At 33.4% G+C, this 27,715-nt stretch overlaps 4 protein-coding genes and 1 long non-coding RNA gene across 5 annotated transcripts; 2 read left to right on the forward strand and 3 right to left on the reverse strand.

The window, feature by feature from the left end:
• Positions 1-3,347: 3,347 nt before the first annotated feature.
• On the reverse strand, positions 3,348-4,983 carry LOC111017138 (phenolic glucoside malonyltransferase 2). The gene has a single exon (XM_022292816.2). The coding sequence runs from the start codon at positions 4,886-4,888 to the stop codon at positions 3,506-3,508; it is 1,383 nt and encodes a 460-aa protein (XP_022148508.1). The 5' UTR covers positions 4,889-4,983; the 3' UTR covers positions 3,348-3,505.
• An 11,162-nt stretch (positions 4,984-16,145) lies between these two features.
• LOC111017212 (norbelladine synthase) lies at positions 16,146-18,466 on the forward strand. Its single transcript, XM_022292889.2, is given in 3 exon segments — positions 16,146-16,443; positions 18,042-18,313; positions 18,315-18,466. Coding segments are annotated over 3 exon segments (534 nt in total). The 5' UTR covers positions 16,146-16,259; the 3' UTR covers positions 18,393-18,466.
• LOC148212766 (uncharacterized) lies at positions 17,783-20,271 on the reverse strand. The gene is made up of 3 exons (XR_015789303.1): positions 20,130-20,271; positions 18,561-18,997; positions 17,783-18,324 (listed from the first exon to the last, which is right to left on the reverse strand). It is a non-coding gene; the product is annotated as an uncharacterized LOC148212766 (long non-coding RNA).
• LOC111017211 (norbelladine synthase) lies at positions 18,992-20,622 on the forward strand. Its single transcript, XM_022292887.2, has 2 exons — positions 18,992-19,208; positions 20,229-20,622. The coding sequence occupies exons 1-2, from the start codon at positions 19,022-19,024 to the stop codon at positions 20,525-20,527; spliced, it is 486 nt and encodes a 161-aa protein (XP_022148579.1). The 5' UTR covers positions 18,992-19,021; the 3' UTR covers positions 20,528-20,622.
• A 1,148-nt stretch (positions 20,623-21,770) lies between these two features.
• On the reverse strand, positions 21,771-27,303 carry LOC111017210 (THO complex subunit 7A). Its single transcript, XM_022292886.2, has 3 exons — positions 27,093-27,303; positions 26,241-26,966; positions 21,771-22,115 (listed from the first exon to the last, which is right to left on the reverse strand). The coding sequence occupies exons 2-3, from the start codon at positions 26,832-26,834 to the stop codon at positions 21,984-21,986; spliced, it is 726 nt and encodes a 241-aa protein (XP_022148578.1). The 5' UTR covers positions 26,835-26,966; positions 27,093-27,303; the 3' UTR covers positions 21,771-21,983.
• Between the last annotated feature and the right edge of the window lie 412 nt (positions 27,304-27,715).

Below are 27,715 nucleotides of genomic sequence, written 5' to 3' on the forward strand. Positions count from 1 at the left end.
TAATGTGTAGTTTGAAATGAGGCACGGATCTGCGTTAGGTTTAGAGGGGCCGCCTGAAAAGTCGTTACTTAGTAAAGCATTCGTATGTCAATATAAAATATATTATATTGATATACTACTTCTTTTTAGTACAATATGATAGGATTGAAATTCAACCTCACGATATTTTAATCGGATATGAATACCTTAATCGGTTGAACCATACAAGGTACGAAATGAAAATGAAAAGGATATTTCTCAGATTCATGTGAATTCCTTTTTCAGAAATTTTTTATTTTTATATTTAGGTCCATCGGATCGAGGTATAAAATAAAAAAGATATTTTTCAGATTCATGTGATCCATGTGAATTCCTTTTTCAAAAAAAAGAAATAAAAAACTGATATTTCGGTCCGTGTACCAAGGTATAAAATAAAAAGATATTTCGGTCTGTCGGACGGAGGTATAAAATAAAAGGATATTTCTGAAATTCATGTGAATTCCTTTTTCAGAAAAAAGGAAAAGAAAAATAAACTTTTTTCCTTTTCTTTTAATTTCTCTCTTCCTTACCCTCGTGTTCACTCCATTTTCCTTCTCTCTCATGCAATTTTGACTTAGAAAAATGAATTTTCAAAATTGAACTAAAAAGTTGTACGCTAATAAGATTTATCTCACTTTTTAAAATTTTGTTTTTCTAACATTTTGACATGTTGGTGAAATTACTCTTCCTTCCTCTCCCTCAATTAGTCATTTTTTTCCCTTCAATAACATTGTTCATCGTTTTTTTCTTCTTATTTTTCTCTTTCGATGTTTTCATTCTTCCTTTTTCTCTTTCAAATTTATCTCAAGAATCTCACAAATTTCCCATCTCCATTACTCTAGGTAATAACGATATGGCATTCGCTTTCTAGATGGGGTAGTTTGTTTGTTATTGCTCGAGTCTCCCTCACTACACTCGGATCTCGGATCTCACTAACTATCGCTTGGATCTTACTGCTGGCGCTTTGGATCTTGCCATTATTGCTCGGATCTCTCTGCTATCACTATAGAGACAAAATGATGAGGAGAAGAAAGATACAAACTATAGAGAGACCTAAGAAATATAAAGAGAAAGATACTAGAGATGCAAGCGATAGTAATAGAGATACGAGAGATATTAACGATAGTGATAGAGTTTTGCTTCTTCAAAGCACAATATGCTCGAAGGTTAAGCTCCAGGGACAACTGACTTACTTGTATGAACTTGGTTTTTGAAAAGTAGAATGGTGGTTTTCTCTTCTACATAAAATTCTTCATTTAAACCTATCTCGGCTACGTACCCGACACAAACGGCTTATGGTTCAATAACGCAAAAAGCAAGATTCCTGCCACTTACAACAAGGACTTTTCTTTTAATAATGTTTTTTTATTAAACTTATTCCAAAAATATATCACCTAAAAAACTATTTCCAAGAATAATGCTTGAAAAATAGTTGTTCGTCTCTGGATGAGACGACCTATGAATAGGTAGTAGTAGGTTGTCTCTTCAAGAGACGACATGCAGACGTGGTGTCAATTTTTTGAAAAAAATTAAAAAGACGATCAACTAGACGTGCTTTATTCAAGAGACAACCAACTAGACAGCACTTTATGATCATCTCTTCAATGTTGCTTTTGAAAAATAGTAATAATAATTCTTATTATATTATATAATATAAATAGTATACATAGACTAAAATTATGTGTTGGTCAATGGGTAGGTGCCTAGATTGTTACATGTGCGGGCTTAAGTTTGAATCTCAGCCTTTGCAGTTTTTTATTTTTGATATTATTATTATCATCTGATTAAATAATTATTAGTTTTTAGTTTATAATTATTGTTGCACAGGTGAAGGGTATGGGGTGTTACGACCCTGATCTTGAGCATGCAACATGGTACGTTCGGCCTTGCGCGAGCCAATGTCAGAGTGTTGTCGGACGGTACACTCAATGACGGAGCAAGGTAGTGCAGCAATGCAGAGGTGCAGGTAGGTGGGCGCGCACGGCGGCACGACATGCAAGCACGTAGGCGAGTACATAGGCAGGTGGCACAAGAGGCGACAAACGCGTGTAGGTGGGCGTGCGCTTCAAGGGCATGTGCAACGGGCGCGGTGTGCGGGCACACGCAGGAGGCGTGCGGCCATGCGCGCGCACAGACGGCAACATGCGCAGGCATGCGTGCGACAGAATTGGTCCAATCGTGAACGGATCTTCCATAGGTGGTGGATAGTGGACTTAGTGGGAGGGTGGCCCAAGGAGGAGTGGTGGCTAAATTTGGGAGGGTGGCCCAATAATAGAGGAGTGGTGGCTAAATTTAGTAACACCAAATTTAACCAACACTATTTTTAGCAAGGTCAGTGGTGGAGTGGCACCACCATTATCTCCGACCTCCAAGTAGTGGGAAAGTGGACTCCAATTAACACTAAATTTAGTGCTGTAGCACTAAGTTTAGCATCCCGTTTGCCTATAAAATGGAGAGTTTGAGGAATGTTGAAGGATACAATCCAATCTGAGCATATCGAATCCAATCCTAGTGTGTCCAATTGTAGCCCAAATGGCACGAGAGAGTGTAGACTCCCTAGGGGAGGTGTTGTTCCTCTAGGAGAGTCGAGTTCCTTGTGAGTGGGAAGGTCGTGATGATGTATTTCTACACTAACTTTACGAAGGAACCATAAGTGTGTAGTGAGAGACTGTACTAAGGGCGATGTCCTTTAATTTTGTTAAAAGGAAGGGAAATGAGGTGCGCATGAGCTGGCAAAAAGGGGAGTAAGGTACCTGGTTTTTGTGTTTGGCTGAAGGAATTGCCTCCCGAGTTTGCTTTAGTTAGCTTTGGTTGTTTGGATATTGTTACTTCCTACTGTTCAAAAGAAAAAAAGTATACCGTCCTAAAATAAACATTTTAGTATTTCTATTAAAACATTCATTCATTTTAGACCTTGGCAAAAACAACCATAATTCAACGGTAACTAGAGGTTATAAGTTCAATATCCTACCTCCAAAGGTTGTACTAAAGAAATGAAATTGTATTGTAATATTCCCCATTTTTTTCACTTCTGAATTGTCTCGGGATTCCATACGTTGATGCATTTGGGAATGGCTATTATATATTATTGCAAATATGTTGCCATTATTTATGGTACTTTGTTTTTTTACGAGAGAAATCTAATCCAAGTTGCAATCTTTGTTAAGTTTTAGCAAAGACGAAAGAGGAGCTTTAAACTCAAGCAAAAAATCAACTCATCGATCCAGCCTATTATAAACCTGTGTAATGGTATTGTTGCATGCATATTTTTGTTCATAAACACTACAAAATTAAAAGTATGAGCAGAGAATAATATAGCAAGGTTCAGATAATGTAACGAAAGATATTGGACATTGAAGTGTGAGACGATAAACCAAGACACACTGCCAAACAAGCAAGAAGCTTTTTAACAACATTTTCCATACGTAAGCCAAATTTAGAAAACTAAAAAAACACAGAGAAATTTGGTTAAAAAGGATTCAATAGATTATAGTTTCAGTCGCTCAAAGAACAGAGAAGAAAAAAGATTCATATCATCCCGTGGAAGAGCAATTCCAACTTCCACTCCACCATTTCCATTCCTACTCTCCCCCATAGAAAAGGTCTCACCAGTTGTCATCGAAGTGATCTCCACTTTCCTGCACCTTCCCCACCCAAAATCAATGTCATAAATCCCAAACCTCGGCGACCCTGCAACTGTCATGGTTTTAGCTATGGGCATAGCACCAAAAAACCTCACATAGAAATCGTCCATGAACTCAACAATTTCATTCATCTTCACCTTCTCATCCATCGCCACGATTAGATCACTCAACTTGTTCGAAACCAGTCCCATCCCATTTTCCCCCAATAATTCCCCCGCTTCCAAAATCAGTCCACACGGTCCAACGCCGTTCCCGAAATAATTGGCTCCCACAAGACTTCCCCCCAGACGAGGCCGCCAATCCACGGGGAACAGCAGAGCAACCTTACTTTTCGGGTCCATCCGTTGGGCTTTCACCACGCAGGTCGACACGTGGGCGTATGTCAGCACAAAAGTCGACAGACGACGACGGCTTCCCGCCGCCGTCCTTAGATTGTCGATGTCGGCACGCGTGAGCTCAAACGTGCCGCCGGCCACGTCGTCCGGGACGGCCTTTTTTGGGGCGAGTCTGAACGTTTGGCCCAAATTTCTGAGATGGAAAAGAAAGATATCGCGGTACTTGAGGTAAAGTTTATGCAACCCATCTGGATCCTTCAGGGCGGTCCTGTCGAAATCCAAAGGAGGGAGATGCGATTCCGAGGATTCGTGGGTACAAATGGAAGCCCATGATCTCAGAAACGTGGTGGACGTCTTCCCATCCACGGCCATATGGTTGGTTGCTATGCCAATACAAAATCCGACGCCGGGAAATAATGTGATTTGGAGAGACAAAATCGGAGCGACGCAAGTAGTGTCGGACGTTTCGAATTGGGGAACGAGGAAATGCGATTCGTTGGCTTTCCTGATTTCGTCCGACGAGAGATGGTGGAAATCAGCGGCGTCGGCTTGGGCGACGGTGAGGGAAACAGAGTCGCCGGGTTTGTAAAGAATGAAGGGCTCGGGGGAATCCTCCGGCAAGACGACGTTTCCGGCGAGAGGGAAGAAGTGGGAGAGCGTGAGAGAGAGAGAGTTTTTGAGTTTTTGGAGTATTGAATCGGAGGTGTGAGATGGGGCATCGGCGGCGGCGGGGAGGGAGTAAAAAAGTAGGCGCTCAGTGGGAGGTATTGTGATGAAGGGCAGATCGAAGAAGGTTAAGGGAAGAGAAAATTCAGCTGATGGAGAAGGAGATGGAGATGGACAAATTTTGCAGAGCTCCAAAATCTGGAGCGATGGCTTTGGTTGCTCCATCTTCGGCTGCAAGATTGGACGATGAGGGTGTCTGGCTGTTAACAATCTCCCTATTTTAAAGACTATTTCCTTCGCTTGTAATCAGCATGTGCTGGTCATTCACGTGAATCACGTCAAATATATATATATATATATATATATATTTTTTTCCTTATACTCTCCCCTCCAAAGTATCTAAAGTAACATGCGTTGGTTATCAAATTTCTATCCCATTATAAAAGAAGTAACCAAATATGAAAATATCAATAAAATTTCATTATATATTATATATACATATATGTTAATATTAATAATTTTTAACTTATTTAGAAATAGAAAAATATTTATTTGTTAATTTAAATATTTTTTACGATATTTATATTTTTCTAACTTTTACCTAAATATCCATCGGCATAAATATTTTTTCGATATTTTCATGAAATTGAAACTTCGACATTTTCACGGACATAAACATTTCAACATTGCTCCTCCTTTAGTATACATGTTCCACAACCTTCTCTTTCCATCCAAGGAGGAAAAAGGTTATCTTCAATGGTATGATATTATCTGCTTTAGACATAGTTTTCATGATTTTGTTTTTGATTTTATCTAAAATATCTTACGTTAATCAAGTTAATTATTTTTCGTTTATACGTCGTAAATCACTCACTTCCTTGACCAATTTGCACACCTCTAAGATTTTTCACTTTTTCTTCTTTCTTTCTCTCAATGTTACCTTTCAATCACTTTCTCATTTGACATTTGGCAAAATACAATTAGAAAAGTGGAATTTTTCAACGGACCTCATAAAATGCTCTTGTTACATCACCGACCCAATTGATTAATGCTGAAGGTATAATGGTACTTGACTCAACATCCTTCTATTGGCTGCAAAGTTGGCGGAAGAGTTTTCTTATCTATCAACATCTTAAATTAATACTCAACCATTCGAACTAAAATTAAGGTTAAAAAATACTTTTAATCCAATACTTTCCGTAAAGTAACAATTTAGTTTTTAAAAATTAATGTGTAACGATTTAGTTCCTATGTTTTTAAACTGATAACAATTTAGTCCTTAAATTTTAATATGTAACAATTTAGTCTTTATAATTTAAAATTGGTAACGATTTAATCCTTATCGTTAATTTTTTTTGTTTGTTAAGTTTCTTGTATACATAGATTGATAAACTAAAAAGGGACCAAATATATTTATGAATTAGAAAGATTAAATTGTTATATGATAAAATTTGACACTTAATTTTAATTTAAAAATTTACGATAAGAACTAAATTGTTACAAATTTTAGACTACAGAAACTAAATCGTTACAAATTAAAATTCAGGAACTAAATTGTTACTTTAGGGAAAGTATAGGGACTAAATCGTTACAAACTAAAGTTGAATGACTAAATTGTTACTTTAGCCTCTGCATCTAGCATTGGGTAGACCTCAGACAATAACTGTCCTAGCTCTACCGTATCTTTTGTTTCATTTCTTCTGGAACAATCACAAACACTTTTTTGATTATGGATCTACTACCAGAAACTCAATGAAAGTACATGGACCAAATGTGTTTTTTAATCTAAAATTAAAAGACATGGGTTCTAAGACAGAAGAAAGATGAATGAATAATAGCCCATTGAATTAATTGTCCTTAATTAGCTAGCTAGTATCCGGATATCCGGATTCGAGGGTTTATTGGATACACAAGTACACGTAGAGTTTCATAAGGAATCTGATGTATTGTTTAGTTTTTCGAATGCTTGGCTTTGGAGGTTGCTATTGGAATAATGTGGACAACGGTTGGGTGTTGGCAAAATATTGAATTAGAAGTCGTCTCACATTAGAATAGTACAATGATGGTCTCTAAGTACTAGAAATTATTCTACATCGAAAAAGTACAATAAGGAGGTGTGTTCCAAAAGAAGTTTATGAACTTCATCATGAGTTTGAGTTTTAATCATCCCAATTGAAATAAAGCATGATTGTTCACTATGAATACTGTGGATTGTTCACTATTTGCATACTCGCTAGAAGTGTAAAGTAGATATGTCATTCTTTATGAGTCCAATGGAGATTGACGTAGAGAAATTTGACGAAAGAATCAACTTCGACTTGTGGCAAGTACAAGTTATAAAATATGGGTTACACGGGGCATTAAAGGGAAGACCGAGTGAAAGTGCTTGTGAAAAGCTAAGCGGTGATGGTGGTCCAGTGGAGTCCAGTTGGTGGTTTCAGTAGAGGTTCTAAGAAGTCCAGTATGAGTGATGAAGATTGGGAGGAAATGGATTTGAGGGCTAGAAGCGTGATACGAACAGGTTTTGCTTAGAATATTCTTGCAAATTTGCATAAAATTTCGACAGCCAAAGAACTCCGGGAGAAACTCAAAGCGTTGACGCTGCGAATGGAGGAAGGTACGAAAATTTCAGATCATTTGAGTTAGAGGCGATCGAAGTGAAGATAGATTACGAAGATATAAGGCACTCAGGCTCATTTTGTCACTTCCACCTTCTTATGAACATATGAAGTCGATCTTGATTTACGGGAAGGATACCTTGAACTTTGCCAAGGCTACTAGTAAACTGTTGTCAGAGGAAAAAAGGCTGAAGAGTGAAGGACGTACTTCACATGAAGATTCAGCACTAGTAGCTAGCAATTGGAAGAAGAAGAAAGACTCCGTGTAAAAGAAAGCTTGTTGTTGAAGATGCGGACAGTCTAGGCACATGAAGAAATATTGTTCTAACAGAGTCAGTTTGTCAAAGGGCTCTGGGTCGGATGCTGACAGTGTTTTTCTCATCAGGGGAGAGGATGATCAGTTCCTTTGAAGAGAGATATAAATCATCATCATAGTATGTCTGCTTTACCATGATAAAAGATATGATGTTAGCGATTCCACAGGTTTACACATGGACATTGGCTTGGCGGTTATGCAGGGTGTGTGTGGTGGAAGTTATTTAGATGTCTGAAGAACTTCCAAGTGAGCCAAATAGGTGGAAGTTGCACCATAAATTTCAGCAAGATTTATTGTGACGAAGGAAGAAAAATCTTGGAAGGCGACGTTCCAAGTGATCTACTTTTGTGGTGGAGTATGTTATAGTTTTTGAATTGAGAATTATGATTGTCAATGAAGACAATGAGAACAGTAGAAGCTGTGAATTTTTCAATATCTTGTCAAGGTAGAATTTGTTGGATTTTGACAAAATATTGTAATAGAACTTGTCCCACATTCGGAGAGTACAAGAATGGTCTCCAAGTGCTAGAATTTGTCCTACATCGAAAAGGTATGAAGAGAAGGTGTGTTCCAACTACTATAAAATGAGCACATCTGCTTGAGTTTTAATCATCTAAATTGAAATATTTAAGTCCTGGTATATCAACTCTAGTTAAATTGAGCAGTATTTATTTTGAAATAGTGTTTTGTGTAATTTGGGTCAGGGAGAGAAATCTGTATGATTGTAAAATTTTTCACATAGTAGATTTTGTGGGGCGTGATTTTTTCTACGATTTGGAGTTTTCCATGTTAATTATTGTGTCTCTTTATTTTATTGTTTTCTTTAAATTTCTTCGTTATTTTCTGTTTAGTCTTGTGACGTAAGTAAAAGATTGTTTTTCTCATCAAGTACCTCTTGAAAGGGAATAATCACGTAAAAGTTTGGTGGAGTGGGTTTGGGATAAGTGGAGAACTTCGTAGGGGTGTGGATGAGAAATTGCAATCCAACCGACATATCATTTGATACTTGTCAACTATTGTTTATATTTACTAAATGTATATAATTTTTAATAGGATGAATCTGGTAGACTGTCTCCCTATTTTAAAGACTATTTCTTTACTATGAAAAATGTGACTAAAATGCTTACTAGTCAACGGTATTGTGATGCTGACAGTCATGTGGTCTAATAATAATATGTGTTTGCATTTTCTTTTTTTATTCAAGTTCAATATTTCATCAATATTTACTTATTCCGCAAATTTTTTATCTTACCTATGTTTATTTATCCTTAATTCCGTAATTAGGATTTCTTACTTTTTTTTTCAATGTTAATCTAAATAATAAATCAATTTTTTACTTTTTGTTTCTTTCCTAAAATCATTGATCTCTTATTGTATTGTATTTTTCTAATTATTAATTATATTTTATATGCAAAATTCTTCGTGGAGAATATAGAAGATATAAATTTACATGGATAGAGATAATATACAGCTTAAGTATCAATACTCAACTGAAGTTGCAAAGTTGATTATTAGATTGGACTTTAGTTACATTGAGAATGTATATAAGTTTAATGTCAATTAAAGACCGTAAGAGAAAAACACCGCTAAAAGAAAAAAAATAGATATATTTCAAGGACAACTTTTTGTTGCTCAATTAAAAGAGGGTTTGACCAAGTAGACAAGTAAAGAGGAACTACAGTAAATGAATATTGAGTAGTGTTCTCTTTGTAAATTATTAAATTCTTTGTAAATTATTAAATTCTTTAAATACATAAAATTTTTCATTAAAGATATAAGGATGGAGATTAGAACATGAATTTTTATTTTCCAATATTAAGATTTATTTTGGTCATATTTTTTAATTTCATTTATGCCACCCACAATTAAAATTCACGTTTTATTTCTAAAATGTTGATTAATTAACATTTGACATTTAAACATAAAATAAAATTAATTTTTATGGACTTTAATTGATTTAATAAATTCGATAATAAAAAATAAAATATTAGTAACCATTTCTAAAATGTTGATTAATTAACATTTGACATTTAAACATAAAATAAAATTAATTTTTATGGACTTTAATTGATTTAATAAATTCGATAATAAAAAATAAAATATTAGTAACCATTTCCACTTGTGTTGTAGGGTGCCAGCATCTTTGGTACAAACAAATGACCAACTGAATATGAAGTACACAACCCAACTTTTCATATGATCTAACTGCTCTTTCTTTTTCAATTTTTGTAGAGAGATATAACGATATAAAAAAAATCGGGAGATGATAAAGAATACATGGACAGCACCCTCTTTTTGTCAAATTAGGTGGCAAACACACCTCTCTACATAATTAGTGGTAACTCAAAAATAATAATATTTTATGAAACTCTCAAAAGAAACATCATTGCAATCATATTGCCACATATATTATTTAATTTAAAAGATTAGAAAAAAAGATAAATGATTAAAGACCGAAATTTTCTTCCAAAAAAAGATCAACTTTATTCGTTTGTACCTTTCCATTGAAAAGAAAAAATTTAATTTTCCTTGTTGGTAAGTTTGAAACATAAAAATACGGCCTTTAAAAGATACAATAAATTTAATAAATGAAAATTTTATTTTGAGTACTGCGAAGAATATTCAACCTTACGATCTTTGAGTCGATGATAGATAGTCATTTCTTACCAATTAAATTATATTTTCGTCAAAGGGGAGGTTGTGGGATCGATCCCACCCCACATGTTAGTATTAAAAAATTATGGTTGGCAATATTTAATTTAGAAGTTCTCGACATGTTTATTCAGTCCCTTCCTGAACTATATTATTTATATTATACATTCCTATCCTTATTCCTTCTCACATTTCTTCTTGACCTCTCCCACTCGCCAAAAGTTTCAACTTTTCACATTTCTTGCCTTTTTTTTTTTTTTAATTACCTTAGCCTCTCTTCACAAAAACTTCCACATCCCTCTAAATTTATTAAATAAAATATGAGAAACAAATCAATTGGAGGATAAATTGATTTCTACAGATCAGGTTGGTTAAGAAATTAAGCAAAATTTAAATCTTTTCGATCGATGTTGGGTTACGAATTGAGATTTATCAATTTCTATTTTATACTCAACAACTCAAAATAAAACATCTTCTCAATAAATAATTCCTGTGAATTTGCCTCTTTCAAACAAATTTCAATGATTTTCATTTTTCTATTTAGAATCACGTTCACTGTTTTTGCTTGCTTCCCCTGAGACTATCTTCTTTCCTTTTGGGACCTGCTATTAGAATATTGATAAAGGTTCCTTGTCTCGGACCGTCGTGTTTGTATTTACTTACCCATTTGTTTATTAACGAACAAACATTCCTCTGTCGGTGGGGAATCCGCTCCTGAGTCTACGTGGCGATAGGCTTCGCTTCTACAATTGCATGCCCAACCGTTTCTTTCTTGCACCATGACATCTCTTGTGGTAGCTTTCGAGGCTCTTCTGTTAGTCTCTCGAGAGTCTTCTCTCTTCGGTTGTGGCTAAATTATGTTATAATTGACTATTTCTAATATTGATATCTAAACACACAAGTAATATCTATAGATCTCAAAAAAAAAAATTATGAAAATCATGAATTTTTGATGTTGATAAGAATTGTTTGAATTAATAAATGAGACATTAATTATAACTTAATTAGGCTATAAATGATCCCTTTTTAATTATCATTTCTATTAAATATAACTAACATTTATATATTAATATGATTGTGACTATTTTTTTTATCATTTATCTAAAATATGAGTAATATTAATATGTAAATATGAATGTTGATGAACAGGTAATATCAATCAAATTATTAAAATTAATATTTTTTAATTCAAATAATATTAGAGAGTTATGAAAAATATGCTAATATAAATAAAAAAAATTATTGTGGGGATAATAAAATTATTTTAAAGAGTCTAAAAAGGGATTTTTTAAAAAAAAATATTGTTCCAAATAAAACTTATTTTAAAAATATATTTGTTTAATTAAAATATTAAAAATATTGTAGGTTTTGAAACTTATTTTAAAAATATTGTACTTTTAAAAAATAGAAAGTTGGTCGCGACCATTTAGACGCGGCGTCACCGCCACGTAAATTTTTTTAAAAATTTGAACGTGGTCGTCTTAAGAGACGACCATCTGGTCGGTTAATTTTTGGAGAAAAAAAATAAAATTTGTTATATTATATATTATTTAGTAGTTTTAATGTAAAAAATTGCTTAGTGGTGCAGTTGATGTACTACTACCTTAATATTTCTTCCATCCCAAATTCAAATCTTGGGTAACACACTTTTTTATTTTATAACCATTAATCATCTCTCTTTTTTTTTATATATATATATATATATATATATATATATATATATATATATATATTATTTGTCTCTTTTTTACTTAATATTATCATTTCCATCCAAACTTCTATACATTATTATTTCTATTCTATATATTATTATTCATTTAATAATAATAATAAAGTTATTATTATTACTATTATTGTATGTTCTTTTATTTTATATATTATTGTTTATACTATTATTTATATTAAGTAAAAAAGAGAAAATAGATGATTAATGGTTATAAAATAAATAGAGACAACCATCCCACATGGTCTCTTCAAGAGACGACCACCTCCTAAATTTAAAACAAAGTTACGTGGCGTCCAGCGTGGCACCACGTTGCATGGTCGTCGTCTCTGAAGAGACGACCATGTTGCACTTTTTTAAAACTACTATATTTTTAAAAAAAGTTTTAAAGTATACCATATTTTAAACAACTTTAATTAAAATATAATATTTTAAAATAACTTTTATTATTAACATTATTAATAAAAAACACCCGTCTAAAAAGGAGTAGAAAATATTCTTTTAAAAAGATATATAAAATATGGTTTTTGAATTTTGGTAATATTTAGGATGTGTTTGGGAACGAGTGATTTTGAAAAAATAGATTTAATTATAATTGATTTTCCAAAATTACCATCCAAATGATACCTTAAAAATCAATTTAAAGTGATTTTAAGCTATCTTAAAATAAAATTTTTTATTTTACCAAACAGGAAATTGATTTTGACAATAGTAAAAGTAATTTTAACCTGCCTACAATACTTCAGAACACTCTCGTGCTATGGAGGGCATCTTTACATTTAATAGACAGACCAATGAAATTTGGTGGAGAAGAAAATGGACTGCTCACTTTTATTATGGGTCAAGCCCAAGAGAGTGAAACTTCTTGTGCTGAAAAGCCCACAAATTTTGGTAAATCAAAGTAATTTTTAAATACAGCATAATTTAAACAAAATATTACCAAATTCAAAATATAGCAAACAAAAATTAGAATACAGGTAAGTTAATCAAAATTCTGAAAACAACGTTTTTTGAGTTTGAAACTTTAAAATGAAGTACATTCAAAAATAAAAATTTTGATAAAATATATTATTTTAGGTTGTAAACTCATTTCATTTTTGTTAAAATTAAAATATATAAAATATAGGTTAAAAAACACTTTTAATCTCTGTACTTTCACTAAAGTTGTAATTTAGTCACTGAACTTTAGTTTGTAACGATTTAGTCCATGCATTTTAAAATTGGTAACTATTTAGTAATTGAACTTTAATATGTAACAATTTAGTCCTTGTATTTTAAAGTTGGTAACAATTTAGTCCTTATCTGAAATTCTTTTTGTTAAGTTTTTTGTATGTATAGATTGATAAACTAAAGAGGGACCAAATATGTTTATGAATTAGAAAGATTAAATTGTTATATGATAAAATTTGACACTTAATTTTAATAAAAAATTTTACGATAGGGATTAAATTGTTACAAATTTTAAACTACAATGACTAAATCGTTACAAATTAAAGTTCATGAACTAAATTGTTACTTTAGGGAAAGTATAGGGACTAAATTGTTACAAATTAAATTCATGGACTAAATTATTTACTTTAGTAGAAGTATAGGGACCAAATGTGTTTTTTAACCTAAAATATAATATATTATAAACTAGAAAAGTAATAATTATACAAAATTTATAACAAAAATATTAATAAATTAATTAAAATTATTTTAGATTAAACTAAATATTTAGTTGGTAACTACTACTAGTTTACAAATATATGACAAAACGTATATCAAACAATTGAGATTCAATTTTTCAATATGCTACCAAAACATCTCTCAAAACATTGAAAACAAATAATACAACTATATTTTTTTATCGAATCTTTTGTTTTCAAATTTCTGTTTTCTAATAACCAACTAAATGACAATGCTTATAGCTTACCACGATTATTTAATATATATAAAAGTATTTATGTTTAAAATTGAACAATTTTAATTACAAAAACTGTCTTGTTGAATAAGAAACAGTCATAATTAGGAATTTGGGGTTATTAATTGTATGGTTAAATTTGTGCAATAATTTACTAAGCAATTGGTGTGGACAATTTATTATTGAACAATTAATAACCTCTCTAGAGAGATTTACTGCTTATAGCTTCCCACATTCTTTCCAAAATAAAATAATAAAGAAAAACTCAATTAACTGAGGTTATTAATTGTAACACTTATTTAAATTAATGGTTGGATTGGATGGAATTAAAAGTTTCATGTTAAAATTAATATGGAAAATGGACTGAGTTAGTAGAATGGTAAAAATAAATGTTTTCTAAATTTTCTTAATGGGGATTTATCCTTGTGGCTATCGGCTCATTCATTTACTTCTTTATCCATTTTTTTTTTAGTTTAAATAAGAGACAGAATTTGAATTTTTCTATTTCTGGACCTTATATACGTAATTAAGTTGATTCATTCCGATTTAAGTAGATATACAAGAGATCATGTAACTCCTTCGCATAATGAGTTAAATAAAGAATTCAATGTTAACAACAATGACGAGGATAAGATACTTGATATTCGAAATGATTTGCAGTATCTCATTATATAGATGTTAAATATTAAATATCTAACCATCGATGTTACATATATCTTTTCTTTTTTTTCTTTTTCGTTAGCTACAATACTAGAAAGTTGACTTGACAAATGAATTCGGATTTTTGTCAAAATTATTAACAAAAAGGTAATAGCAAAAGAAAAATAACCTTTTATGTATGTATACACACAAAATCATCTTTCAGGCGTATGTATAAATTTTGTAGGCAACCACAAAATTATCATAATTTTGATAAAACATTCCAAAAATAAGGTCTTAAATAATTGCAAATATGCATGGTCAAAATACAATTAAATTAGTTATTATAGTTTATCAATATATACATATTATTACGATGGTAGTTAATTGATATTCAAATAATGTCAACCAGAAAATAGTCCAACTAGTCAAGGCACATATCTTCGACCAAAATATCTTGAGTTCGAATCTCTACCTATCCCCTCCCTTTTCTTTCCTCCCTGGCACGTATTGAACTAAAAAATATATATATATATATATATATATATATATATATTCAAATTAATCATTTATTTATGTTAATCAATGTGAATACCCATGTATAATAAAAATGCACTGGTTAATATTATTCAAATTTATTAATTATTTGTCCATTTTTTTAAATGGGTAATTGGGTATAATTGCCATTATTATTTAAAAATGAGATATATTTTCAATTACTTAAAAAAGAAGATATAGTTGAAAATAATTTAAAAATGAGAAGCTATCAGTAAATTTTTCCTTTTTCATGCAAATTTTATTGACTATGTAATTTAAGAACCGTAATAAAACAGATAAAAACCAAATATTTAAAACTTGTAAACCAAATGTCCAAAACCAAACTTATATCCTTTTTTTTGCCTTCTCTTTTTAGTATGACCCAAATTTGACTATTTCGAGAACACGAGCAAGGTGGATAAAGTTGAGTTATTCGGAGCAAGGTACGTGAGAAAATACCTGCACCAAAATACTTTGACGTTCAAGTCAGTAAGAATCTGACCTATAGCTCTCAAGTTGAAGAATCATAATTGTCGCTTAAAGTAGCATCAGCGGCAAAGGTACAGCTTTCTTCAACGGCAGAAAAGAAAGTTGACTTTGTTGACCCATATTAAAGTAGAGACGCAGTACACATGGAAATTAGATGTACAGTTACAGACGGCTACGCAAGATACTTAGTGGTTAAACTCTTAGAGGCCATTAGTGATTATTGGTCGTATTTTGCTCTCCAACAAAGTACAACAACATTTGGGGGCGAAGATTCAAACTCACGGCCTTTTAGTCGAAGATACATGCATTAACAAATTAAACTATGTACGTCAAAACGAGTATCACTCAGCAATATTAATTACCTCCAACCAAGAGGTTGTGAGCTTGATCCTCCACTCAGAGCTGGGCGAGATTATACTTTTTTTTTCAAGTAATCTTAAAAATAGATGTAATACAAATTTAAAATTTACTTAAAATCCATGGCGATGTTATTGAGAACTAAAATTTCCCCTTTTATTTTTGTAATGGTAATTTTACAATACATATGGGAATCTCCAATGACCCAACCAAGTTAATATTCTTCTTTGGAGGCCTTTGTCCTTTATACATGTAAAACTGATTATATATAACTCTAATTTCTTATCATCTTTCTCGAGAAATTAAAAAGAAAAAAAAATCATCTTTATCTGAAATCCAAAAAACCCAAACAGAAAATCAAGATGTTCGGCGAACTCCGGCATGAGTCGGCGATCCAGGCGCCGGCCGCCGTCGTATGGCAGCTCTACGGCGGCCTTGAGCTGGGACGACTTGTCGAGAATCGGCTCTGGAATCTAATCCAGAAAGTTGAGGTGGTTGAAGGAGATGGAGGAGAAGGAACTGTTCTTAATCTCATTTTCCCACCAGGTAATTTTAATTTCGTAATCGTCTGTAAATTTTCTGGGAAAATGTTAGAAATTTTCTGGGAAAATGCTTGAGAGAACTCCGGATTTCTATATGCTTCTTTTGGATTCACTTGGAAATGGATTTTTATAGAAACGGATTTGATCTATTAGAGATGTTTCAAAAAATTTTAATGATATGAAATATATGATAAATATATAAGATACTAAATTATCATATGGATTGATGAGCAATTTTGTTTAGAACCAATTTTGAAAATTACTTTAAAACATGAATTTAGTTGAGCAGTAATAAATAACTATCTCTAGATGGTTTTGAATCCTCCAGTCTACTTGTTGGACTAAAAAAATAAATAAAATAATTTTCCTTTTCTTTTAATATCTCATTTGTTTTAATTTAAGCTTCCAAAAAAAGAACTTGAGATAAGCAACTAGTGAGACTAATAATCTCCTTTTTTGAACTAATGCCCAAAAACATGAATATGAATGGCTATTTTCAAATGGTTTATTAACATCCTTAACAAAAGAAAAAGTTTCTCTTCTTTGATGTGGCAAGTTATCCAAAGTAAGAAATCATCTCCAATTTTTTTCCGTCCGTATGTTGGCACAATAAGGAAAAGAAGAAAAAGATAAAGTTGCTTTTCAATTAAGCATGACATCAGATTGACAAAGGATTTGAAATAAATCCTAAAAACTTTCCCCCCGAAGATTTAGGGGAAAGCTCGGTCAAGTAATATATAGACAAGTGTTTTTTAAATTTTGTATAATTTCTACGTGGTCCATTTGTCTATATGTTATTGGACCACGGAGGAATTCAAGAGAGAAGTTTTATCTTTTAATGTTAGTTATATGATTAAGGTTAAATTACAAAATTAGTTCTTTGCAGTGTCACAGTTGTATCGATCCTTAAACTTTAAACAAGTGTGTGATAAATTCTTTAACTTTTAACTTTATGTCTAATAGGTGTCTCTCGACTTTAGAATTGCGTAATAGGTCCTTAAAACTTCAATTTTTGTATCTAGGTCCTTGAACTATCCAACATTCTTTAAAATTTATAGATCTATTTGGCACAAAATTAAAAAAGTCACTGTTCTATTAGACAACTCTACTATCACACGGCTTTCGTCCTAACATTAGGACATCGCCTTCCTTTGCCTAATAGTTTGTCCTCAAACCAAACAATATGACTTTCACCCTACATGACTCTTCATCATGTGGAAATAGTTTTTGGAACTAGTTTTCTAAATTCATTTCAATTGATGCCTATTTACGAGTGACGAATGTTAAATCCCCATCCGTTCCACTATATTTGTTGCGTAGCTCATGCCCCATGGCTCGAACACAATAATTTTTTTTATTGTTCCTCACATAGTTCTGTAAATTTTATAAAATATCAAATAGATCAGGACCTATTAGGACATATAGATCTATTAAACACTTCTTAAAGTTCCAGACCTATTAGAAATAATTTTGAAAATTCCCGCCCCAAACTCGCAATTTATACATACACTAATGTTCAAAAGAGAGATAGCCAACAAAACTTTTGAATATTTCGTGTTAGAAAATTGAATTCAAGTACATTATATATTTGCACACATGCAGGTTTAGGTGCCACAAGTTACAAAGAGAAGTTCACAAAGATAGATAATGAGAAGCGAATCAAAGAAACAGAAATAGTGGAAGGAGGATTCTTGGATCTTGGCTTTACTCTTTATAGAGTTCGGTTGAAGATAATTGAGAAAGATGATGATACCTCCATTGTTGAATCCACAATTGAATATGAGCTCAAGGAAGAAGCTGCTGCAAATGCCTCTCTTGTTACCATACAGCCTCTTATAGACATTGCTGAAGCTGCAAATAGTCATCTCCTTGACATCCAAAAAGCCTAAAGATATATGTAATATGATGTTTAATTTACTCTCCAAGAAGAAAAAGGCTGTTAGAAATCCTTGATAATGTTACCTAATTTATTTGAGTTTGTTTGTGATCTTTAATCTTGAGAATAAATGTGAGGAACTTTTGGAAAACATTGTTTTTTTTGTTGTGTGGTTGATATAATTTTCTTTTTATATTTGACCCTAAGTTTACAAGATGTATGTGCGGGTATAAATGAAAGAATACCTATCGAAATTGGTGTGGTGTAGTTTGCACCAGTAAGATTTCAATAACTAGAATTTGTTGTTCGTGCTGAACAACAATGTGACCAGCCTGCAAGGGTTGAACTTGAGACTCCTTCAAAGCACTTGCCACTGCACTATCCTCTAAAGACATAACTCAAGTTCTTGCACGCCTTTTCTCGTTCTCCAACTCTAGTCCTTTCTAGAGAGCAATAATCTCCCACTCATTCAAGTTTATACAATTTATCTAATTTCATGAAACTTAAAAAAACCTTTTTAAGTAAAATTACAATGTCAAGAAGAACAAATTTATTCCCCTTGTATTTTGTAATATAAAATCACGAGATATGGAATTTCCAAGGACCAATCAAAATTTGTGGTGTGTGGAGGCCTTAGTCTTTACATAAAAAGACCACACATCTCTTATTTGCTCTGCCATCTCTGCAAGAAAAAAGAACAGAAAAAATGGTGAGCGAAATCAGTGATGAAACTGAGATTCAGGCGCCGGCGGCCAGAGTGTGGGAGGAGATCTACGGCGGCCTCCGGTTAGGAAAATTCCTTCCACTTCACCTCCCAAACCTCATTGAAAAAGTCGAGGTCCTTGAAGGCGATGGAGGAGAAGGAACTCTTCTCCATATCACCTTTGCACCCGGTAAATTCATTACTCCTCGATCTTTTAAGGTTGTTTCTATTTAGTTCTTCGTCGTCTCTATGGTTAGAGAAATTGTTTACTAATCATGCATCATGTTTATGTGAAACTAACTAAAATTTATCTAATAACTTTGCGAGAAAAAAAATATATATATCTACTAGATTTGTAAGTAAAGTATCAATATTTTACTAATAATATTAAGATTTAGAGACTGATTGAAACATTTTTTAGAGAAAATAAATACACCATCCAAATTTATAATTTAACAAAAAGTAAACTAAATTATCATGGGATGGTCTAGTGGTCAATAAGAATCAATGTAAATAGCAAAGGATTTAGAAGAATAAGTTCAAATCATGGTAACCACCTACTTGATACAAACACGTGAATCCATATTATGTATTTAGGATATATTTTCTTTTTGAAAGCTGAGAGTATAATCCCAAACTTTTGATTAGTTTGTTTTTTGTTAAATAAAAAAAATCTTAATGGCTTACTAAAATAATAATCCAATTCCCAATTTGGTCATTTAATCTTTTAAAAATCTCAATTTTACCCCTGATGTATCAAAAAATTTTAATTTACACCCTTCCATAAAAAATAAAATTGTTGTTTTATTAATATTTGTTTTATCAATATATTTAGATACCTATATGTTCTACACAAAAAATTCAACTCATCCATTAACTAAGTTCGACTAATGCATTACCAAATTTGTTTCTTTCAAGTGACATGTCTGTTTATCTAAACGTGTTAACGAAACAACAATTTAATGACACATCAACTCTTACTTATTAACAAAATGTTCCACGAAATGACTTAATAGAAACTTTTTAATATATTAGGGGTAAAATAAAAATTTTAAAAGATTTAAATATCAAATCGAGAAAAACTTAAAAGATTAAAGACGCGTATAGTTACCAGATTAAAAGGTTAAGAATATATATTCAGCCAAATTGAAATCAAGTTGCATAGTTTTAGAGCCAATGTAGCCGAACAAAAGGTTTCCACACCATGTAGGTTTAGGAGGTCCTGCAAGTTACAAAGAGAAGTTCGTGAAGATAGATAATGAGAAGCGTATCAAAATAGCAGAGATGGTGGAAGGAGGCTACCTGGATTTCGGCTTTACTGTTTACAGGTTTCGTATCGAGATTATTGAGAAGGACGAACACAGTTGCATCGTCAAGTCTACGGTCGAATACGAGTTAAAGGAAGAAGCTGCTCAAAATATTTCACTTGCTACTGTACAACCTTTAGTGGCCATTGCTCAAGCTGCCAACAACTATTTCCTCAACACCCAACAGCCCAAAGATGCATGATTCATTCACATATGATAATCAGCTCTTGACTTTTCATGTTTACTTTGAGAAAGAAGGGGCTACAAGTGATTGAGTGATTACAATTTTTTATCTCAGTTTTGTTGCCGTCTTCAATTTTAAATGAATAAACAAATTAATGTAAATCCAAATGCATATAAACAAATCCAACATAAGAATTAATATGTAGCAATCCAAAACCTTACATGAAAGGCTTACAGAATCTATATTTGAAATGCATATGCATGTAGTAAAAATGAAATCATAGAAAATAGACACTGAAATCCTCATTTTGCACAAACTTCAGTGTAGCAGCAGCATTTTCTAGCAGTTGTTAATTAGTTATGACTATATTTTTAGCTAGCTATTAAGTATTGTCAGCTGTAACAATTTGATCTGCCAAAACTATAGTCCTGCTTTAAGGTCCACAAATTTCACTCACATTTCCCGTACAAGGCTGAGCATTAGTTATGACTATATATTTTTAGCTAGCGATTAAACATTGTCAGCTGTAACAATTTGATCTGCCAAAACTATAGTCCTGCTTTAAGGTCCATAAATTTCACTCACATTTCCCGTCTGAGCATTAGTTATGACCTATATTTTTAGCTAACGATTAAACATTGTCAACTGTAACAATTTGATCTGCCAAAACTATAGTCCTGCTTTAAGGTCCACAAATTTCACTCACATTTCCCGTACAAGGCTGAGCATTAGTTATGACTATATATTTTTAGCTAGCAATTAAACATTGTCAGTTGTAACAATTTGATCTGCCAAAACTATAGTCTTGCTTTAAGGTCCACAAATTTCACTCACATTTCCCGTACAAGACTGAACATTAGTTATGACCTATATTTTTAGCTAACGATTAAACATTGTCAAGTGTAACAATTTGATCGGCCAAAACTATAGTCCTGCTTTAAGGTCCACAAATTTCACTCACATTTCCCGTACAAGGCTGAGCATTAGTTATGACCTATATTTTTAGCTAACGATTAAACATTGTCAACTGTAACAATTTGATCTGCCAAAACTATAGTCCTGCTTTAAGATCCATAAATTTCACTCACATTTCCCGTACAAGGCTGAGCATTAGTTATGACTATATATTTTTAGCTAGCTATTAAACATTGTCAGCTGTAACAATTTGATCTGCCAAAACTATAGTCCTGCTTTAAGGTCCACAAATTTCACTCACATTTCCCATACAAGGCTGCTCAGTTAAACAAAAATGGATAAATCCTAAACATCAATGGGAACAAGATCTACTCCTTTACTAATTATGTATTTTTGCATACAATGCCTATGAATAAGAACAATATTCTACTCGATTCGATTGACCTTAGAGGAGAAGATCTCCGCAAAATTTCCAGATAACGTGATCGCTATAATACCGAATTTTAAAGAATATGCATACAAGTTCTACACCAGAACATCTAAGAGAAATCGAGACCTCTCAGTCAACAGCCATGGCTTCCAAGCCTCCACTAGCATCATCTACACCAATCTTATGCTCCTCAGCCGTGATTCTCATTTCCTCCATTAAACTCTTCTGTTCATCCTCTATGGTATTCTGCAACTCGTCCACCTGCAATATAAGTTGGGGATTTCAACCATCCGGTATAAAGGTTATGGAAAAATAAAACGCAGACAAAAATTAGATACAATAATGCTTACACTGGATTTCAGAGTATACGAGAAAACCTTACACTTTTCCATAATCCCAAGAGAAAACAAACCTATTATTAGCTTTCTGCTTGAACAATATTACAGCAGAGGACAGCCAATTTTTGCATTATCAGAAGTGCGGGAAGAGAACTTTTCAGTTGCAGGAATACAATTTCTAGAGATTTAAAAGGCCTCACCATGCCCCCATGCATAAACCTCCTTTTTCCCCAAAAAGAATAAATTAATGAAAACATAACACAAACACAACAACAACAATTATAGGAAAAGCAAAGGAAAAAGAAAATGTACAGATGTTGAAGTGAATCCTCATTAAGCGAGATGTTAATTTAGATAAGTGGTGCATGCAGGTTGAAGTCATGTCCTGAATGGGAAGTTAAAAACACAAACAGCATGGCCCTAGAAACCACCCAAGCACCCAATACGCCACAACTCTCTATTCCCCCAAAATAATTATTGATAAACGAACTATTTTTCCAAATCCAGGAGCAGCAGGGTGAACTTTGCTTTTAACTTGGCATTTTCTAGGCAGTCTCTCGTTGGATGCATGTTCCACAAATCTTCATGTAATATTTCACCCAGTGAAGCCCTTGGATAAAAGTGCAGAAACAAAACCTTTTAACGCTACGATGTAATGCATTCAATAATGGCAAACAGTGAAACAGAGGAACAGATGACCATTAAATCTCTACCAAAATAGCTACAGCTATAACTCTCATGAAGATGCACTTCAAATTATCCATCTTCAGGCCCCTAAGAAGCACGGATACGGACACGGACACGCGACACGGATACGACAAGACATGGACACGGCGACACGTCAATTTCTAAAAAAGTAGGACACGACACGCTGGGAACACGTTAATTTTTTATATGATTTTTAATTGATATTTAAATAAAAATTATATATATATATATATATATATATATAAAATATAAAAGAAAACCTAATTCTAGCCATAATTTTTCTCTCATAATCAAGAAGACCTGATTTTCATCTCGAATTCCCTCTTCCCACTTAATAGTCTAACCATAGTTTTTATTTGTTTCGTCACAACCCGCTACCTCCTACTTCTTCTTCTTCTTCTTTTTCTCGCCTCCTCTCTTGTCCTCCTTCTCCTTTCTAAACATTGTTGCCTCTTCTTCCTTCTTCTTTGTTCACCTATCTTTATAAGTTTGGGGAAGTACGTGACTCTTGGGTTCATTTTTATTTGGTTTCTAGAGAAGAAAGAAGACCTATAGCTTGGTCTTCGGTTGATGAAGAAGAAATAAGAAAACTAGGTAAAAGGAAAAAAAATTAAAAAAAAGACCCTCACGTGTCCCAGACGTGTCCCCAGCGTGTCCCATTTTTAAAAAATAAAAAAACAAAAAATTAATTTTGGACACGTGTCCGACACCGACACTTCACCATTTTAAACGTGTCCGTGCTACCTAGTCAAGCCCTCACAGCTAGACAAATGCTTCATGAAAATCCTCAGGTAGAAGTTTGAATATACGTAGGATAGTGGCTAGGATAAACAGTCCCTTGTTAAGGATTTGATTGTTAAAGCAGATCAAGAAAAACCATTTTACGAAAACGAAATCTCTCTTACAATTGTAACTGGTTGAGAGCCACCAAGTCTATTTGAAGTTCTAATCACATAGGTATCAGTATTATTATTTATTATCCAGAGGTTGAAATTTTTTTTTTTTTTAAATAACTGGAATTCGAAGCTTACTCCCCTATACCCAAGGGCACCCACACCCGCCTTGAGGACTGGACCCGCAAAACATCAAGGATTTTTTATATTAAGCTCACCAGAAAGTTCGAACTTGAAACAAGCCAATATAATCAAGAAACCCCAAGCCTTTGCCAACCGAGCTGTCCCTTGGTGGCCAATCCTTTTTTTTTTTGTTAAAACTTTAAAGTTGTTGAAGGTGCTTTTTCCTTCTCTGTTAAATTCTCTCTAGGGATGCTTTTTCTTGCTAGATTTTAGGATTTATGGTCTTCCTACAACAAGGTTCTTTTTCTGGTTTTTGACTTGAGTTGGAAGCTCTCGCTGGTCTTTGCTCAGATGCTTGGGTGTGAACAAAGAGGAACAAAACATTAAAAAAAACAAAAAAACAAAAGGATCTTAATGAAGTTAGGCGGCCCATTTGAGAAGTCTTGTACGTGTTTTTATTCTTCCTTGACCAAAAGTAAGAGACGCTTAAATAGGCTGATTTATGATCTCTCTTTGATTGACCTTTCTCTAGTGCTGGGTTGATTTCGAAATTGGACCAATCTGATGGAGAGGGCAGCACTTTCTTTGTCGGCTTCCAAGGAGTGGGTAGAAAATTTTCACAACCCCAGAATTAAAAGCCTTCATAGATCAACTTCCAATCACTTCCCATATAACTGGAGCTGGAGGATGGCAATCCCAAGTCGTATCTATCCTCCTTTCCAAAATGAAAATGTGTGGCTCACTCACAAGTCAAAAGGATTTTTTCCAATGTTAGATGTGAAATTGAGGGGTGCTGATTGCCTGATGGTGTCGGATGGTCAAGTCATGCTTATATGTTAAAATTATAATTTCTCCAAAAGAAAGGATAGAAGTTTGGAATATTGAGATGCTTGGCAACACTGCAGCTCAAAAAGATACCTCGTTCTATGAGCTTCTTTTTAATGATAAACCAAGCTTCCAAAAAGAAAAAGAAAGAATATAAGAGATATAAAAAAAAAAACAACCCGCAAGAGGAGCCAAACTAAAACAAAAGGGAGCTCCAATCAAGCAAAATAAGGCCTAAAAGGTGATTACAGAAATCCTTACACACTGAAGCCCAAAGGGCAAAGGGAGGCATGAAACCTAAGAAGGGGACTAAATCTCCTCCTAATGTCACTACACCCCTCTAAAAATTCTATTATAGCTCTCCACCTTGTTCTTTGAGCTTTATATGTTGGATGGTACGGAGGAGGTAGTTTGCCAGTCTTTTGAGGAATAAAGCAAAGGAAAGAAGTATGTGGCTCACCAGTCATCCATAAGGATTCTCTTTCATTGTTGAGTTGCTGATGGTGACGGGTGGTCATGTCATTTTTAGGAGGAAATCTTTTTGCAGATTAAAATGTATACTTAAAAGGGAAATTAAAGAAGGGGAATAAAAATTCTACTTTTTGTCTTTTGAGTCTGCGGCTGAAACAAAAAAATCTTGTTTCCAAAGTGATCTGCTATGAAGAACTGAGCCTAATCAATCATTTGAAGGTGGAAAGGGAGTACATCTATCAAAAGCCTAAATCGTGCGGAAGGGCATTCTTTGAAATATTTTGTGACTGAACTTCTGGGGGGCTTCTTCCTTAGTAATTCATCTTATCAATAGAATATTTCGTTCCGAAGGACAAAAGAAGGAGAAAAAGTCTAACTCCAACTCAGCAAGAAAGAGAGAGACTGTGGAAACACAAAACAATAAAAAGGTAATGAGTTTAAAAGCCCTTAGGACAACCTATGCAGGATATCAGACATTGAACATGTTTCCTAGCTACCATATGTTTTATGGACAAATGGTCCACAGTTTTGAACTTAATAAAACGAGGAGAGGTCAGAGAATTCTCATACTAACAAAGACTGTAACTTGGATCAGATTTCTAATACTAAAACAAAAATTGCAACTTGGATTGCTTTTATACTTTGGTTCATGCCGGCAGAGATTTTCAAATAATAATCCTTGATGTTGAAGACAGAACACTAAAAATTACCACCTTATCAAACCATTTTTTCATATTATCTCTGCACCTAGTACCATAAATAGCAACTTGCAGTGATACCCATTTTCATTCTTCCTTAAATCATAAATTGGCCAAAATTCAGGGGTTGGAGCACTGATAGTATAGACACCTTAATCTTCTCGGTACACCAACCTATCTAAGAATCCCAAGACAATTCAAAGGTGGAAAAAAATGGGGAGGAAATCCGAAGTCTAAACTGACAAATCTTCAAATAAAAAGAGCAAAATGTTTATTTTTAAAGTACAGATAAAGAATACAACTATAAAAACATTGCTGATGGGAACTTACCACGTGCAACAAAAGAGAAAATTGTTTCTTGCGAAGCTCCAGCATCCTTGAACTAGCAGTGTTCTCCGCATCAAGTGCAGCAATCTCTTTCTCTAGCTCCATAATAATCTTTTGTGTCACAGACCTGGGCGGCTGTGCTGCAATAAGTTTCCTAATTGCCTCGCACTCCTCCTTGTGTTGCCTCTCGATTTTGCTTTCTTCAAGCTGCTTCTTAAGATCTTCAATATCATCCTGGGCTAACAAAATTTGCCTGTTTATCTCATCCTTGAACTCATGGAAGCTCTCCTTTTCTCTAATATTTGCATCGACAACTGCTTTGCTCTTGAGCAAAGGAATCTCAAATGTGGACAGCTCTTGTAAGAAAGCTCTGGAAAGCTTTTCGCAGTCATCATAGTTACTCCCATCCTTTTCAATCTCAATAACAAAGGAAGTGAATTTCTTCTGGAGCTTCTTCAACGGAGGCTCCCCCCTCGTGGTCGTCGTCCGGGTGAGAAGCCTGTGTTTTATAATAACGTCATCCTCGAGTGGTCCAAAAGCATAATTCGCCGCCACCGCTTCTCCTCGGGCGGAGACCTTCCTCCCTCTCACCGACATAATCAACTGTTTACTCAGATCCTGGAACACAAACAAAGAAGAAAGAAATGGAGGACAAACGTTGTACTTGGATCGGAGAATTATTCGCTCAGAAGTGATTCTTCCAGCTAGGTTTTTAGGTCGGCAGAAACACTGTCAATGGAAGATAATGGAAAGCGAAATCAACTCAAAGATGAATCAATGGAGAGAAAAAATTAACTGCTGAAAGAATGAATTGAAGCCTGCCAAATATAAAATTGCAGAAACAGAGAAACGTACTTGAGATTGAAACTGGTGTCGCCATTCTACCCTAGGGCTGCCCCATTCTGGATGTTGAACAAGATCAGGTCTTGATCGTTCAGAAAATCCAGGCTCACGAGATTTACTATAAACACACCTCACCGGATCCAAATAAATTCAATTTCTAATTTTATTAAGTATCATATTATAATTGAAATAGGATACGAATTCAAACCCTTCATTCATATGTTTTTTTTCTTTTCTTGAAAGAGTGATTTCATTGAGGCTACAAATGAGGGACTTTCCTTAGGGGTAAGATTGAAAAGTTGTCAAATCAGGAGGTAGAAGACAAAGATCGAACCTAATATCCTTTGTTCATATGTTATCGTTGCGTAATATAATTATTCGTATAATTAAATTAGCATCTTTTATTATTTTACAAGAAGGGAAACATAAAATAAGCTAACATCCTTTATTAACTTTAAAAAGTAATGTTTTAAACCTTGTTAAGTTTTTAAATCTCGAAAAGTAATTTAGTAGCAGTAAAATATAAGTTTAAATACTATTTTAGTTCCTTTATTTTTTAAAAAAGAGAGAAAAATGTCAATATGAGCAGCTTCACTTACCTTTTATGTAGAAGATTATGATTTTATGAGTTCAAA

The sequence above is a fragment of the Momordica charantia genome (assembly GCF_013281855.1).
Source record: "Momordica charantia cultivar OHB3-1 chromosome 2 unlocalized genomic scaffold, Mcharantia_2.0 BLBB01000002.1, whole genome shotgun sequence".
NCBI lineage: Eukaryota > Viridiplantae > Streptophyta > Magnoliopsida > Cucurbitales > Cucurbitaceae > Momordica > Momordica charantia.

Excerpts from the sequence above, each read along its gene's own strand:
- LOC111017138 (XM_022292816.2), bottom strand. The coding sequence starts at position 4,888 with ATGGAGCAACCAAAGCCATCGCTCCAGATTTTGGAGCTCTGCAAAATT.
- LOC111017211 (XM_022292887.2), top strand. The coding sequence starts at position 19,022 with ATGGTGAGCGAAATCAGTGATGAAACTGAGATTCAGGCGCCGGCGGCC. Across the intron at positions 19,209-20,228 it reads CCATATCACCTTTGCACCCG|GTTTAGGAGGTCCTGCAAGT; the intron begins GTAAATTCATTA and ends CACACCATGTAG.
- LOC111017210 (XM_022292886.2), bottom strand. The coding sequence starts at position 26,834 with ATGTCGGTGAGAGGGAGGAAGGTCTCCGCCCGAGGAGAAGCGGTGGCG. Across the intron at positions 22,116-26,240 it reads TTTCTCTTTTGTTGCACGTG|GTGGACGAGTTGCAGAATAC; the intron begins GTAAGTTCCCAT and ends CTTATATTGCAG.